The sequence below is a fragment of the Brassica napus genome, chromosome A2 (genome assembly GCF_020379485.1).
Source record: "Brassica napus cultivar Da-Ae chromosome A2, Da-Ae, whole genome shotgun sequence".
NCBI lineage: Eukaryota > Viridiplantae > Streptophyta > Magnoliopsida > Brassicales > Brassicaceae > Brassica > Brassica napus.
In genome coordinates this window covers 9,910,743-9,926,011 of record NC_063435.1, presented here as the reverse complement: position 1 = coordinate 9,926,011, position 15,269 = coordinate 9,910,743, and the positions used below count along the sequence as shown (strand labels likewise).

The 15,269-nt window shown below is 36.8% G+C and overlaps 3 protein-coding genes across 4 annotated transcripts; 2 read left to right on the top strand and 1 right to left on the bottom strand.

Annotated features, from left to right (window-relative positions):
• The first annotated feature begins 332 nt into the window (after positions 1-332).
• Positions 333-6,010, top strand: LOC106393531 (serine/threonine-protein kinase 3/4). 2 transcript variants are annotated; one of them, XM_013834226.3, is made up of 17 exons: positions 333-1,129; positions 1,201-1,289; positions 1,375-1,482; positions 1,607-1,714; positions 1,873-1,963; positions 2,168-2,220; positions 2,347-2,409; positions 2,750-2,794; positions 3,012-3,047; positions 3,635-3,690; positions 3,869-3,950; positions 4,176-4,301; positions 4,414-4,534; positions 4,892-5,235; positions 5,316-5,516; positions 5,597-5,682; positions 5,763-6,010. In XM_013834226.3, exons 1-17 carry the CDS (start codon positions 445-447, stop codon positions 5,860-5,862), a joined length of 2,394 nt encoding a protein of 797 aa, XP_013689680.2. In that variant the 5' UTR covers positions 333-444; the 3' UTR covers positions 5,863-6,010. The 2 variants fall into 2 exon arrangements, with proteins under 2 accessions (XP_013689680.2, XP_048611652.1); XM_048755695.1 differs by lacking the exon at positions 5,597-5,682 and having other exon boundaries at positions 373-1,129; positions 5,776-6,010.
• Positions 6,011-6,142: 132 nt separating this feature from the next.
• LOC106420479 lies at positions 6,143-7,829 on the top strand. The gene is made up of 5 exons (XM_013861323.3): positions 6,143-6,460; positions 6,718-6,785; positions 6,859-7,034; positions 7,138-7,246; positions 7,330-7,829. Exons 1-5 carry the CDS (start codon positions 6,193-6,195, stop codon positions 7,630-7,632), a joined length of 924 nt encoding a protein of 307 aa, XP_013716777.2. The 5' UTR covers positions 6,143-6,192; the 3' UTR covers positions 7,633-7,829.
• A 1,469-nt stretch (positions 7,830-9,298) lies between these two features.
• Positions 9,299-12,386, bottom strand: LOC106410226 (probable aspartic proteinase GIP1). The gene is made up of 3 exons (XM_048752194.1): positions 12,317-12,386; positions 9,901-10,271; positions 9,299-9,613 (listed from the first exon to the last, which is right to left on the bottom strand). The coding sequence occupies exons 1-3, from the start codon at positions 12,384-12,386 to the stop codon at positions 9,299-9,301; spliced, it is 756 nt and encodes a 251-aa protein (XP_048608151.1).
• Between the last annotated feature and the right edge of the window lie 2,883 nt (positions 12,387-15,269).

The window sequence follows — 15,269 nt, the reverse complement described above, 5'->3', positions numbered from 1 at the left end:
TGCCAAACCGAACTGATATTACAGTTTCGGTTTGACAGAACCGATCGACACATTTTAAAACTAATTCAGTTTGGCAACCGATTAGAATTTTTTTATACCAATATTTCGAACTAGCAGAAATAACTAAAAAACAATTATTTGAATATAACTGAATTTAATCAAAATTAACCGAAACCATCCCATATTTTCGGATTAATTAGATATATTTTTGAGTTCCCGAATTAACCAGAAAACTGAAATACCCCGGTTCAACCGATCTTACCCGAGAACCCGCTTGCATAAAATTATAACCGGAGCTGTATGTAAATGGAAGAAAATAACAAGCAAATAATATTCCAGCGTGGAATATTTGTTTTCTTATAAATCGCATTTTCCCCCAATAATTTAATCACGAGCAGCAGCACTCTTTACTCTGTCTCCGGCGACAACGGTAGAGCCACCATCATGGATCAGAACTCGCCGAGATCTCGTCGGACCCGGCAACCCGATCCCAAACCCGATATTTACTCCACCTTCGTAGTCCACTCCGACTCCGATTCCGATCAAGACAGCAAACGCAAGCCCAAGGCCGAGGACGACGAAGACGACGAAAACGTCGATTTATACGCCACAACGGTCTACAAGGGCGACACTGACGGCGGCGGAGATGAAGACGACGACGACGACTCTTTCCTCCCCCCTCTTCTCAAGCGTCTTCCCAAGGATTTCGGAGGCGGCGCGTCGCTCGACTACGACGACGAAGACGATGGAGACTTCGGCACGATGATTGTGAAGAAGGATCGGGATAGTCACAGCTCGTCGAAGCCGCGAGTGGCAGCCAGTCCTCCCCGGAGGATAGCCGATGAGGAATCTTCCGAGGAGGAAGAGTTTGGTACCTTCGTTGTGAAGCCTTCGTCTAAGAAGGGGAAGGAGAAGGAGAAGGAGATGGATTTGTCAACTATGGGAAGAGCGGTGGCGAGTATGCAGGAATCAAGCTTCGGTGGTAAGAAGAACCGTAAGTCTCGGCCTTCGTCTCCGTCGTCACATCGGAGAATGCAGCAGCAGAATAGTAAGATGTCGACGACGTCTCTTCCGGATAGCATTACTCGAGAAGATCCAACCACCAAATACGAGTTCCTCAATGAACTTGGTAACGTTACTAGTTGCAAAGGTTCAGAAGTTAGTTTTTTTTGCTTACTGTATCGAATTTGGTATTGGCAGGGAAAGGATCATATGGATCTGTTTACAAGGCAAGAGATTTGAAAACGTCTGAGATTGTTGCTGTTAAAGTCATTTCACTTACTGAAGGGGTAATGAATAGCTTTGTCATTGGCCTAAGTTAGAATGCCTCAGTTGCTAATCCACTCAATGTGATTCAACATCTTGTTTTAACAGGAGGAGGGCTATGAAGAGATTCGTGGGGAAATTGAGATGCTGCAGCAGTGTAATCATCCAAATGTTGTCCGTTACCTTGGGAGTTACCAAGGAGAAGATTATCTTTGGGTGAGCATATGGGGCCATTAGCTTGGTTATCTTGTTAGATAGAGCTGCTCTTACTGTTTGAAATCAGTTTGTTTCCGTTTTGAAAATACAGTCTCTCTAGTTACTAATTTTTGTCTTCTGGCAGATAGTGATGGAGTATTGTGGAGGTGGAAGCGTTGTTGATGTGATGAATGTTACTGAGGAGGCATTGGAGGAGTATCAGATTGCATATATTTGTCGAGAGGCTTTGAAGGTGTCACTTTTTTTCACTTTATAGAATGGCTATAAGCATTGATGAAGAAAACTGATTATAGTTTCCTGTATTTGATGCTGGTGTATTCGCTTGAGCACATCTGTTTCAACTTGTCACAGGCCTTAATACTTCTATTTGTATTTACGTCTTATATGTAGGGCCTTGCTTACCTGCATTCAATATTCAAAGTCCATAGAGATATTAAGGGTGGAAATATCTTGTTGACCGAACAAGGAGAGGTCAAACTCGGTAAGTTAGCTTGGAGAATTATATATCTACTACCTCTTTGAAGAGTGGCATTAACATATGTTGTTTCTATTACCCATGTGGCTTTCATGCTTTCATGCTTTCAAGCTTCAAATCTTGCGTTGCCTTATCAGTTGTTAATTAGAAGTTATTTATGGCTTTGCTGTTGCATGCCGATTCTAAAGTTTGCTACTTTGATCTTTACAGGTGACTTTGGAGTTGCGGCTCAACTTACGCGGACTATGTCGAAGCGAAACACGGTAAAGACCTAACGAGTAAAGTTTGCTTTGGTTTATTCATCAAGATGCCTTTGATCGATTGGGAAATTACCCTAAGAGGTTTTTGTGCCTGATGGTGGGATTCTTTAATGTTTCTCTTGCTTAAAGTTCATTGGGACTCCGCATTGGATGGCTCCGGAGGTTATTCAGGAAAACCGTTATGATGGGAAGGTATGTGTTCTATTTGACAATAATTTGGTCTGGTAACTCAAAGTTTTCGATCAATGTACTAAACTTCGGATTATAGAACTGATGTAATGGTATACTCCTGAATCCTGAAATTTAGGCTTCAGTACTACTAAATGTAGTATTATATCTCTTTAAGAAAGTAATTAATGTTTTACTGAAAATGGTTGTGCGAACCAGTTCTACCGGATCTTGTTTTTAGAGGAAATTTTGCGTCTGATATATAGGCATTTAGAAACTATAGCTAGCTGCACAATTATCCGAGAGAGTAGAATCAAGGATTTTCTGTTTTACTCCTAGATGACATTTGGACTCTTTATTACAGGTTGATGTATGGGCTCTTGGTGTTTCAGCAATTGAGATGGCAGAGGTAATTTGAAATTACCTCTCTTAGGACTACAGTTGTGTTGTAGTTGGCAGTTTAGCTGTACTGAGTCACTCACCTGAAATGTTATGAAAAAAATGAAGAAAATTCTTGTACATTTCGATTAACACTCTTGACCCCTCGTCCCATCACTCGCGTCTTCCATATTTCATTCTTAATCATCCTATGGTTGCCTATTGACATTTACTCTTGCTGTTTACAGGGGCTTCCTCCAAGATCAGCAGTTCATCCGATGAGGGTTGTTATATTAAGTCATCTTGCTTTTATTATTATGTTTCCAAGTGAAAAGATACTTTGCTGACTATAGGATGAGAAAATTGATCTACAGCCAGGCTTTTCTTCTGTTGCTTTCTTTCTCTTTTCGGAAAATTGGAATGAAGTGAATCTGGTCTTGAAGCCAAACCTATAACAATGAATTGCACATCGGTTCAATTTGGCTTCGTTTCAAGGGTCTCTATAAATATGGTTGGCTTCAGACCGTTCATTAACTCTTGTTTTAAGCGATTTGGGTTCGTCTGTTTTGAAACTAATACCAAGGAGCTGGGTTTGTGAAGTTTTTCACTATGAGTTGAAATGGAATCTGTATAGACCTTTTAAGAACTTTTCCATAAACATGTGAGTTGTTAGTCTAGGAAATGGAGGTCTTGAAATGCTCTTTAAAGGCCTTCTCTTGGTTGGTTAGTGGTGAAAAGTTAGGTAAAAGAGGGGAATATTCGCTTGTTTGCTTACTTGGTGGCCTACTAAGTTGTTCGTCTGAGAACCCTTTAATCACATCGTGCTATTGTCGTTATTTAATATCTCATTTTAGACATCCATTTTTGCTAGGTTTTGTTCATGATATCGATCGAGCCAGCTCCAATGCTTGAAGATAAAGAAAAATGGTATGTCTTGAACCTCTTGGGAATTGTCACATTGGTTGTCGTTAAGGCTCATACAAGTGCATTCAGTACCTTATAAGGTTGACAGCGTTCATTTATAACCTAGAAGAACTCTGAAGCTTAGTAGAGGTCTTTGCAATATCTCATACCGCACTCAACTGTTGGTTGCTACCCTCTGCAGGTCCCTGGTCTTTCATGATTTTGTTGCGAAGTGCCTCACAAAGGAACCACGTCTTCGCCCAACTGCAGATGAGATGCTTAAGGTAAGCTATGCTAATCTTTTGCGTTACGTTAAAGATCAGTGGTATGCGTATCTCTATTCTCTCCTTTTCTTTCTTTCCAGCTAAATTTGACTTGTTCTTGTCAATATCAGGATATATTCAGCTTTAGTTGTCAAAATTACCATCACTTTCATAACTAATATGCCATTTAATGTTTGAGATCTATGTGTTGTTCTGATACCGTTCACTCTTTTGTTTTAAATTCAGCACAAATTTATTCAGAGATGTAAAACTGGGGCTTCTGCAATGTCGGCAAAGATTGAGAAGTCTAGACAAATCAGAGCTTCAATGGCTCTGCAAGCGCAAAAAGTTGCAGCTTCTTCAGAGGACACTGTATGTATTGAGTTTTTCTCAAAGAGTCATCTCTCTCTTAGTCAACCCGCTCTTCTTTCCTAATATCTTTGCAAGATATAGTTGTCTAAATTATACTATAATCTTGTAACAGTCAACACTGGGTCTAAAATCAAGTGAAGAGATGAAAATTACTGTTCCATATACCGAAGAACCTCCAGCATGCTCCCTGAATCCGCAGCATATATCCAGCAACACCGCCTTGACTGGAGAAGGCAAGTATTACATGCATGACTATCTAAGGCCATATTGCAAACTGTAACCTTAGTAATCCAACTGAATGGTGTGTTGCTGTTGTTGACTAGTGATTATGGTTCTCGAAACTGTTCTACAAACCTTAGCATGTTATGTAGTAATCTACAAGTTGGCAATTTGCATTTCCTAACCATCATGAAAATTTTTGACTGCATTTTCTTGGCGATGTATATAGTAAACTCTGAGATGTTGATGCTTTGATGACTCTTCATCAGCCTTGTTTGCACACAGCTTGGATATGCTATTGTTAATTTTTTTTTCCATCATAATTTTGCAAAACGAATCTACTTTATGTTTTCACTGGTTCATGTACTCAGGTGGTGATTTTGGAACTATGATCTTTCACGGTGAGGATGAGGCAGACGAGATCCACTCAGGGTCTCAACTTGCCAAAGAGAAAGAATCTTCTTCTTCTAAGGTTGATCGCGCTTCTGTTGGGTTCTCCGGAGAAGAAGTAACTAGGATCCATGAAAGAAATAATCTTCCTACTACTGACGTTGCAGTTGAAACCTCAACTTCACGGGGAACTTTGTCAACCATTGAGCATAAAACGAGGCTGAGTAACATATCTGGAACACAGACCGAAGGTGGCAGTGATGCAAGTGGCAGTACCTTGAAGAATGAAACTGTTGGCAAGAAAGCTTTTGCTTTACAAGATAAGGTCAGTTAAGCTTTGTAGGGTTAAAAGCTCTTTTCCTTTGCTGATATGTTGTCATGACTTGAATGATTGGCACATGGCAGTTATGGTCAATATACGCAGCTGGAAACACAGTACCGATACCATTCTTGAGAGCGACAGATATATCACCAATAGCACTCTTGTCAGAGAACATGATCGGAGGCATGCAACAGGACGGGAATGGAAGTGTAGCCGTTGAAGCACTTCAGGAGCTCTTTACTTCTGATCCCCAATCCAAAAAGGGACGAAGAGGACAAAACGAGGTCCAACTTAAACCTCTCGAACACTATATGACGTGAATCATAATAATGTTTACATGTGTGGTTATTGAAATGGAATGCAGATGCCGCTACCTCCAAGTGTATACCAGAGACTGACGTCAAGCCCTCCTCTGATGAATCTTGCACAAGTTTTAGCCTACCACAGAGCGTACGTATATGCTAGCCAACTAAGCTCATATTACTTTCTTAATTTCTTTTGTTTCACCTACCTACCCATTGAAAACGCAGGTGTTACGAGGAGATGCCGCTGCAGGAAATGCAAGCAACGCAGGAGCAGCAAACCATTCAGAATCTGTGCGATACTCTTCGCACTATTCTTCGCCTCTAATCTTGTTTCTGTTCATATTTTAGTCCATATACTGTTTGGTATTATTTAGGTTGTTTCAATAAGTATACAAATTTGCTAATTTGAGAGTGACTTTTCAAGAATTGATAATATATTTGATAAAATTAAATGATAGTTCGTTTTTTTAAAATCGTTTTCATTTAAATATGTAAAAAAATAAATCGTTTTGTAATCAATCTCATAGGCAAATCTGCTAGAGATTTAGTGGACACAAGGGCATGCTTTACTTTCTTGTGTAATAACAAGAATAAACCCTAAACCCTTTCAACATAAGATGAGACTTTTATTGTGACAAATTGTATTGGAGGAGACATGACGAGATACCAAAGTCTGATAGCAGCTGCTCTGTTGCGAGCTTCTCGCCGTTTAACCTCACCGGCCGTTTCCTCCGTTAAGAGGACCTTCTCTTCTTCGTCCTTACTTCCACAGACAACAACAACCCTCGCCACTCTTCCTCGCTCTTCTCCCTTCTCAAAGTTTTATTTTTTTTCATCCTCCTCCTCCTCCTCCTCTTCTCCTCCTTCTGTTCCACCGCCGAAAGCGTCCCTTAAAAGTGGCCACGAAGAAGACACTTTTGAATGTAAGAAGAAAGATCAAACCTTCTCTTCTTATTTGATTGCGTCTTCCCTTTCTGGGTTTTACGGTTTATCAATAGGTTTTGCCTTCCTCTGTGTCTTCAAGGTGTTTGTTAAAATGTCTCCTGCCTAAAGTTATCTTCTTTTGTCTTTCCACTGTTTCTTGATGTGTTACAATGGAGTTTGCAAATTTGCGTCATTGATCCTCTATGTTTCCTTGTCTTGTCCCTCCTTACAAGCGCTTTACCACATCCTTTGGCAGATAAAACAACTGAGGATGTGGAGGTCATAGATGATTGGGAAGAAGAAGAGTATGAAGTTGAAGCTAAGGTAGTTTCTCTTTCCCATTCTTCTTCTTCTTCTTAGAGATTACGTTTTAGTTAATTTTTGTTCTATTTTACAGCTTGGCGATGGAGGAGATGGTGGTGGGGTTGTTCTTCGAGGTGTGCCATGGGGTGAAAGTGTTCTCTCTATTGCTTCCCAAGTTCTGAAGGAGTCTGATAAAGATCTGCAACTGTTTGCTTTCAGAACTTCTCCTCGTGGATATATATACATCAGACTTGACAAACCCTCTCATGAGTAATAATTATCCTTCCCTTTTCCTATATATATATATATATATAGCCATCACGAAAGCAATACGTTTCAGAAACTTAAGTAAAGCTTTATTCCTTGTGTAAAGATATGGATGTCCTAGCATGGACGAGCTTGAGGAATTTAGTCGAGAATATAAGAAGAGATTAGATGATGCAGGGGATGCAAAAGTAGTCCCAGAGGATCTGGCCCTCGAGGTGTAATAATAATAATAGTCTTTCCCCATGAATCACATCATTTTGTTCAAAGATTTGATCATGTATTGGTGTTTACTGTGAAGGTATCATCTCCAGGAGCAGAGAGACTGCTGAAAGTTCCAGAGGACTTGCACCGATTCAAGGAGATGCCTATGACAGTAAGCTACAAGGAGGAAACAAACTCGAGGAAAACAGTGAAGAAGAGCACAGTGTTGCTCTTGGAGTCTGTAGATGCAGAATCAGAGATATGTATTTGGAAACTAGCAGATGTGAGGGAGAACAGAGATCCCGAAAGCAAAGGCAGACCGTTGAGCCGGAAACAAAAGGACCTCAGATTCAAACTGCCTTTCTCAGTTCACAGGATGATAACTCTCTACTTGGATTAGATGCTGAATCAGAAAGTAGAGTTGCTAGAAAGGCAAGTTTTTTTGCCAGTTTTCTATTTGAAGGAAAAACGATGTTTATTCTGATGTTTCTTATATGGTCATGCACGTTAGAGGAGATCCATGTATTATGGCAAACCAAAGATAAATTGCAGCACAATGAATAATGATGTATGCAATGATGTTGCTTCAGAGCTTTATTTGACAGAAAAGATGCAAAAATCTCTTGGAATCCAGCTAGGAGGATTACGACCCAGGAATTGGGGTTTAAAGAGAATATATCGTAGTTTAGATTTATTCATGGGTTTGTTATAAAATCCGGGAAGGAATGGCTAAGAAGAGCATAGCATTGTTTCATGCACCTATGCTTATAGGACCTTCAAGGAAGAGATTCTTGGCAGATATTTGTGGTCAAGGTTGCTTGTGTTATTAAATGGATGACGTAGATGCAACAACGCTATATTATGCGATGATGAGACTGAAAACATTCAGAAATATGAAGAAGAAATTTGATGGGATATTCTGGCAGGAAGAAGCTGCTCCTTTCTTTCAGTCAGTAATACTATCAAAATAATGAACCTCTATGAACCAATGCTACCTCAAACTAGCTAAAGCCCATGAAGAAGAAACTTGGGGAACTTTATCCTTACTTTTTCAAGCTTGCAAATGGAATGGTCGCTTGGACTGAAGCTTGGGGACGAGCTCAACACCACAAAAGGAAACTAAACTAAAGCACCATACATGGAAGAGAGATGAAGTAAAAAAATGACATTGTTAATAAATGAGGTCGATGGGTAATCAATCATCTATAGTTCTTGTAGTTGATAGCGCATATATGATCTTGTTATACATAGCTAAATGTTGGACCACATTTTGTAAGTCAAATGAACTGAGTAAAACGTTAGATTTTATATGGAGGATAACCACCTCATTTTATAAGTCCATAAGTTGAGTAAAATTTTAAACTAAGTTGATGACTAAGTTAAGTTACTTTTGGTGACAAATGGCTAAGATAAGACACTTGATGACTGGTCCAAAATAACTCGGTGATAAAAAACTAAAACTTAGTAAAATTAACAACACATGTCTAGGTTACTTATGACTAAGCTTGGTAAATCTCTTCTATAAATAGACACTTCTGATCACCACTAAAAAAAATACATTCACATATATGAAAATGTATGAAGATAAACTCCGACAAGCTTTTATATAATCTACACACTTATTCTTCTAATAAAATATTTTTAGATTTTTATAGAGTTTCGACGGTATACGGTAGATGTTGAGTTTGTAGATTCTCTTTTGGCTGATACAAAACAGTCTTATATGGTTTTAACCTATGACTCAAAAATCATAAATAAACCTTTTCTAATATGAGATATTTTATTAAGTTAAAGAAAAAGATCAGACCTTGACTGGATATTTTATTAAGTTAAAGAAAGAGATCACATCTTGACTCTACTTATTCGTCTATTTATTTAATAGTTTTCGATCTATTTATTGTCTTATATTTTCGTTTTAACTCGTTTTGTTTGGTAATTTTTATTATGGATTTTAGTAACCTAAACTTAAAATGAACAACAACAAGAGTAACAAGATTTATTAAAAATCATCACATTCGACTACACGATGCATTGTGACGCAAAAGCGAAGAAGTGAATGAAAAAGTTTAGGCCTCAAAATCAAACTCAACTAGATGATTGTCCATTTGATATCCTCCTATCTCAATCGGAAATCTCGGATCATTTCCAGCATCAATAAACGCTAAACACATAATGGTCTTGTTCACCATTACAAGCGAGTTTGTTCCGTAGATATCCCACTTGGCTCCTCCTCCCAAAACAAAATTGATCACCGGAGTCTTCTTTCCAAGAAAAGACTTTCCTCCAAAACTTTTGTAACTAAAGCAATCACGGAAGGGATACACGGCTTTACGCTGAGCCTTCCTAACGAAGGCTTTAACAAGAGCTTTGTAGATGGAAGTCTACAAGAGAGTGTATGGAATTATGCTGCTGATCTTTGTGCCTCTCCAATGAGTCGTTTTGTTAAAAGTCAGAAAATCTTGATTAAAGGAGAGTTTATTTCCGTTGACTTCGATAGATTTCACATCAATGTAATAGTTATCCACCCCGTTCTCCGGGATTGAGACAAGAGGAGTGGAGACTAATAACCCTTGACATCTCTATGGTCCGGCGGCAGCAAATATGGGCTGCCGCCGATGTAAACACTCCCGGAATTATTTTTAGGCTTAGAAGGTAAACAAAGAGCTACTTTGAAGGGTATCTTGTAAGAAGACTCGAGGCTTTTAACAAAAGACATAGAGCTATCAGCCAGCCCGAGAATACTGTTAGCACCATTTGGAAGATCTGACCAGCCAGAGTCCTCAAAGACATCTACACAAGTGAGACGCGTCCTCACTGCGAGTTTGGGAGTTAAGTAAGCTGACGGTGACGTATAGCTTATGATCACATCGTGGTTGAGTAGATGACTGATGTTGCCGGTGAAGGCTAAGTCGGAATTGACTTTAGAGATACACGTCGTTTCTGCAGGTAGGCCAAAGGGAGCGCTAGAACAAGTGGTGCATCGATCTTTAGTTTGTATGCAGCCAGGGGACCCACAAGGTGGTTGAGTTATAGCCGATCCTGTCGCATTGGAAAAATAAGGCTGAGCCACCAAGTTCTACGACTAGTTTAACGACAAGTGGTGGCTGGCCGACAGTCATGTTGGTGTAGTAGATGTAGGTTTTGTTGTCTATGAAGATCGGAATTACAAAGGTATGAGATTTTGGGTTTTGGGTTATGTTCAGTTAGAGACGTGGTGTTTGCGATTAAAACAAACAAGAGGTTGATTGGTTGAACTGCAACTGTACAAAAATTACTTTAAAATTTACTTTGTAAATTTTTCTGATTTAGCTTTAAGAGATGTATTTTTAAAAATTTTCACGGTTAGAAAAAAATGAAGTTTTAGAAAATATGATTTTTACAGTTTTTTTTTTGTTTATTTACTGTAGCTTTATTTGTTTGGTTGTAGCTTTAAAAATCAATATAAAACATGATTGATAGTTTTTAAAGTTGTAGATGAAAATTAAAGCTAAAGTCACCTCTTACAATCCAACCAATCATCTTAGGTGTTTAGGAAAATGAAACGACATTTTTATAATTAAGGTGTGAGTTATGTATCTTTGATACTGCTTAGGCATTTATGTAGAGATACAAAGTTGAATCAGGTGTATTATTTATATGATTAAGAGGTAATTATAAAAACGTGGCAGAAAGTAGATAAAATATGCAAGCATGTGACTATGTGAGGAAGACTGAAGTCAAGATTCGTTGGTTTGCTTTGGATCCTCATGCACCCTAGTATATAATTATTAAAATAGCATGTGCATATCACTAACGAGTAACGTCACTTTATATAAAATCTACGGACTTTCCGAGGATGCCTCTCGAAAATGAAGTGTAGATACTTGAATGACTTTTATCCAACTTTGGTATTACATTCGCTGTCTTGTTTTTAAGTCCCAGCATTTAGAAAACTGACATTGATATGTTTACAACATGTTCATATTAGTCTTTAACATCAACTAAGGTTTTATGCTTTTGGTAAATTGCAGCTTGAACAACATCAGCTTTGTAAAACCCAAGGCCTAAACAAGATATCAAAACATTGTTCACCGACAACACTTGCTCGCCACACGAAGGTGCTCGTACACCCAGTCCTCTTACTCTGCCAAGTGCAGCTGTTGCAAAGCCTTCAACATATATGCTCCTCTTATGGTACATGGTAGAGCACGCTTAAATAGTAACTTAAAATTTGTAAACCATACAATAAATTTATTATAGTAACTTAAATTCCAAGATTCCAATTGATTCACACGCTGAAAACCCTCAGTCAGACCGGGACCCTAATTCACGGATGGACGGTGGTAATGTCTAGCGGAGCTGATGAGAACACTGATGTTGTCCTCAGCGCTGCCGAGTCCACTGAGCCAGTGCATGTTGTTTTGATCTAACAATTAGCCAGGCATGATATTTTCTCTAAGAATATCGTTCATTAATGCAGATAAGTTGATTTGGTTTTACCTCAGATTCAAGGGACGCGAAGACATTCCAGAACCTTAAGATTTCAGCTCCTGCTCCGATTTCAAACGTTTGTCCGTCAGGTAAGCTGTCAGAGTTGTCATCGTTATGTGCGACCTATCAGAGTTCCATTCTGGACCAGTTAACCACATATATACTTTGAAAAAGGGAAAATCGCATAAAAAACATTGAAAGTGTCACTTACTAGCACTTTAAACCTTCAACTTTTTTCACTAACACTTTTAACCTTCAAAGTGACATTTTTATCATAAAAAACCTCCAAAGAAGAAAAATGACCGGCTGAACAGGTTAAAAACAATAAAATAATTATTTAATTAATAAAATAAACAAAACAATTAATAAAAATCGAAAAATTAAACAAAAAACTCATGAATTCAAAAAATTCAAAAAATAAATAAAGATTTAAAAAATTAAATAAAAAATAACAAAAAAATTCAAAAAATAAATAAGATCAATTTAAAATGGAGAAAAATAAAAAAAATCATAAATTTCAAAAAAAAAAAATGAAAATTCAACATTCATTTTCAAATATAATGTCAGAAATTATCATTGGAGATATGTCAAAAACCGTATCATTGGAGATATACCAAAAACCGTTATTTCTGACATATCTCCAATGACGATTTTTGGCATATCTCCAATGATAATTTCCGACATTATATTTGAAATGAAAATAAAAGAAGACTTTTTTGAATTTTCAATTTTTGAAATTTATTATTATTTTTTCTCTATTTTAATTTGTTCTTATTTATTTTTGAATGTTTAGTTATTTTTTATTTAATTTTCTAAATCGTTATTTATTTTTCTCACTTTTTTTAAATTTATGAGTTTTTTGTTTAATTTTTCAATTTTTATTAATTTTTTTGTTTATTCATTAATTAAATAATTATTTTTTGAAAAAAAAACTGTTTTTAACCTGTTCAGCAGGTCATTTTTCTTCTTTGGAGGTTTTTTATGTTTTTAACCCAGTCCTCTTACTCTGCCAAGTGCAGGTGTTGCAAAGCCTTCAACATATATGTTCCTCTTATGGTACATGGTAGAGCAGCTTAAATAGTAACTTCAAATTTGTAAACCATACAATAAATTTATTATAGTAACTTAAATTCCAAGATTCCAATTGATTCACACGCTGAAATCCCTCAGCCAGACCGGGACCCTAATTCACGGATGGACGGTGGGAATGTCTAGCGGAGCTGATGAGAACACTGATGTTGTCCTCAGAGCTGCCGAGTCCACTGAGCCAGCGCATGTTGTTTTGATCTAACAATTAGCCAGGCATGATATTTTCTCTAAGAATATCGTTCATTAATGCAGATAAGTTGATTTGGTTTTACCTCAGATTCAAGGGACGCGAAGACATTCCAGAACCTTAAGATTTCAGCTCCTGCTCCGATTTCAAACGTTTGTCCGTCAGGTAAGCTGTCAGAGTTGTCATCGTTATGTGCGACCTATCAGAGTTCCATTCTGGACTAGTTAACCACATATATACTTTGGAAAAGTCAGAGATATTTATTACTTTGGAGATGGTGAGTTATTTCAAGGCTATGGCTTGGTTTTGGGAGTATCCGTGCGTGGTAAACAGCTTTTTTACGTTCTCAGACCAAGCTGGATTGCATACCTGTCATATGCATGAACAAAGAAGGAAGGTTAAGATATTTGGTTACGTTACGTAAAAGGGTGGGTATATTTTTTGTTTGTAATTTTTGAGAAATTTAATTTTTATATTTGTGTTTTTAGTTATATTTATGTTTTTCTTTATAAAATATTTCTCTTGAATGATTAATATGAAATTTTAATAACTGTATTAAAATAGTTGGACCACCCCTATATCAATAGATTATATTCATATTTTAATAGAATAAATGTCAAGTAACTCTTTATCAAAACATATATACACTTCGTTGTTTGATACATGAAGACGTAATAGGCTAATAGCTAATGAATTATATATAGAAACAATATCGACTTGACTATCTTAAATAATAAATGTAATCCCACCCGCTCTAATATTGAACAGTTATATTATTGGTGAACTGCATATTGATAACAAACGGTTACATTAGGGTAGTAGTCGATAAATATATGGAAAACGAAGTGTATATATGACAGTAGACATATGTTTAGTTATTAATAGGACAGTTATATTAGGGTTATATGAACAGGCGGTTATATTAAAAATTATATTATAAATTATCAATGAAAGTATGTCAGCCACTAAACACCTCATATGTCCACGATCAAATAAAAATGCATCATATTGTAATAGGAGAAAACAGTTAATTAGGAGAAAACGGTTACGTAAAAGTGATATATACATTTTGTTTTATCTTTAAATAAAGAAAATAAATAAGTAGACATAACCTTACATCAATTAGGGTATGACTGGTTTTCCCGTTACCACCCGCAAACGCAGCTTTTGCGGTTGGTAGCGGTTGTTGGCGTTTTGCAACAATCGCTCAAACCGCTTCAAACCGCTCCAAATCGCTCTGAACCTCATAAATTCAAAAGCTGGTTCCAACTAGCGTTTGCGGTTGCGGGCAGTTGCGGGAGGATAAAAAAATTTCTTTTTTTTCCAAAACAATATAAATACAAAAATAAAAATAAAAATAAAAAAATTAAATTAGAATTATAAAAATGCTAAAATATATCTATTATATTTTAATTAATATTATAAAACTTTAAAATAAAAATATTTTCTATAATTTTAAAAAAATTTAAGTATAACTTTATGAATATAACTTTTATATTTATTATAATATTATTATTTTTGATATTTTTATAATTGTATAAAATATAAATATTGTTAATTTATTATTTAACCACTTGCTGCATTTGGTAGTTAACCAGTTATAAGTATCACGCAAACGCACCAATTTCTAACCGCAGAACCAGTCGTACAAATCTCTTAAAACCGCTAGAAACCGCAACCACCCGCATCCGCAAACTCCCGCAACCGCAACCGCAACCGCTGCGGTTGAACCAGTCAGACCCTTAGTCATGTTATTGTTTTAATAGAATAGATTTACTTGACTGCAAGTATAATAATTAAATGAGTATTAGTTGTATTCCAAAAACGTGTGCATCTATCATAAATCCCACCACCAGAAGGAAGAAGCAAGATCGGTTAACACGAGGATACCAAGCTATGGCTTTAGAGTTCAGCACCAAACAATCTTGGTTGGGTTAGTTTATGCTAAAAAAATACTTGGAAGATCATTTTAAAAGATATTCAAACTACTTTTTAAACAAAATAATGTATCAAACCTTCTTCTTATGTGTGTGTAGCTAAGATTCGTTGGTTTGCTTTGGATCCTCCTCATGCACCCTAGTACATAATTATTAAAATAGCATGTGCATATCACTAACGAGTAACGTCACTTTATATAAAATCTACGGACTTTCCGAGGATGCCTCTCGAAAATGAAGTGTAGATACTTGAATGACTTTTATCCAACTTTGGTATTACATTCGCTGTCTTGTCTTTAAGTCCCAGCATTTAGAAAACTGACATTGATATGTTTACAACATGTTCATATTAGT

Excerpts from the sequence above, each read along its gene's own strand:
- LOC106393531 (XM_013834226.3), top strand. The coding sequence starts at position 445 with ATGGATCAGAACTCGCCGAGATCTCGTCGGACCCGGCAACCCGATCCC. Across the intron at positions 1,964-2,167 it reads ACAAGGAGAGGTCAAACTCG|GTGACTTTGGAGTTGCGGCT; the intron begins GTAAGTTAGCTT and ends TGATCTTTACAG. Across the intron at positions 5,236-5,315 it reads CTTTTGCTTTACAAGATAAG|TTATGGTCAATATACGCAGC; the intron begins GTCAGTTAAGCT and ends GGCACATGGCAG.
- LOC106420479 (XM_013861323.3), top strand. The coding sequence starts at position 6,193 with ATGACGAGATACCAAAGTCTGATAGCAGCTGCTCTGTTGCGAGCTTCT. Across the intron at positions 6,786-6,858 it reads AGTATGAAGTTGAAGCTAAG|CTTGGCGATGGAGGAGATGG; the intron begins GTAGTTTCTCTT and ends TCTATTTTACAG. Across the intron at positions 7,247-7,329 it reads CAGAGGATCTGGCCCTCGAG|GTATCATCTCCAGGAGCAGA; the intron begins GTGTAATAATAA and ends TTTACTGTGAAG.
- LOC106410226 (XM_048752194.1), bottom strand. The coding sequence starts at position 12,386 with ATGTCGGAAATTATCATTGGAGATATGCCAAAAATCGTCATTGGAGAT. Across the intron at positions 10,272-12,316 it reads GTCAGAAATAACGGTTTTTG|GATCGGCTATAACTCAACCA; the intron begins GTATATCTCCAA and ends CCAATGCGACAG. Across the intron at positions 9,614-9,900 it reads CTTACAAGATACCCTTCAAA|ACTTCCATCTACAAAGCTCT; the intron begins GTAGCTCTTTGT and ends ACTCTCTTGTAG.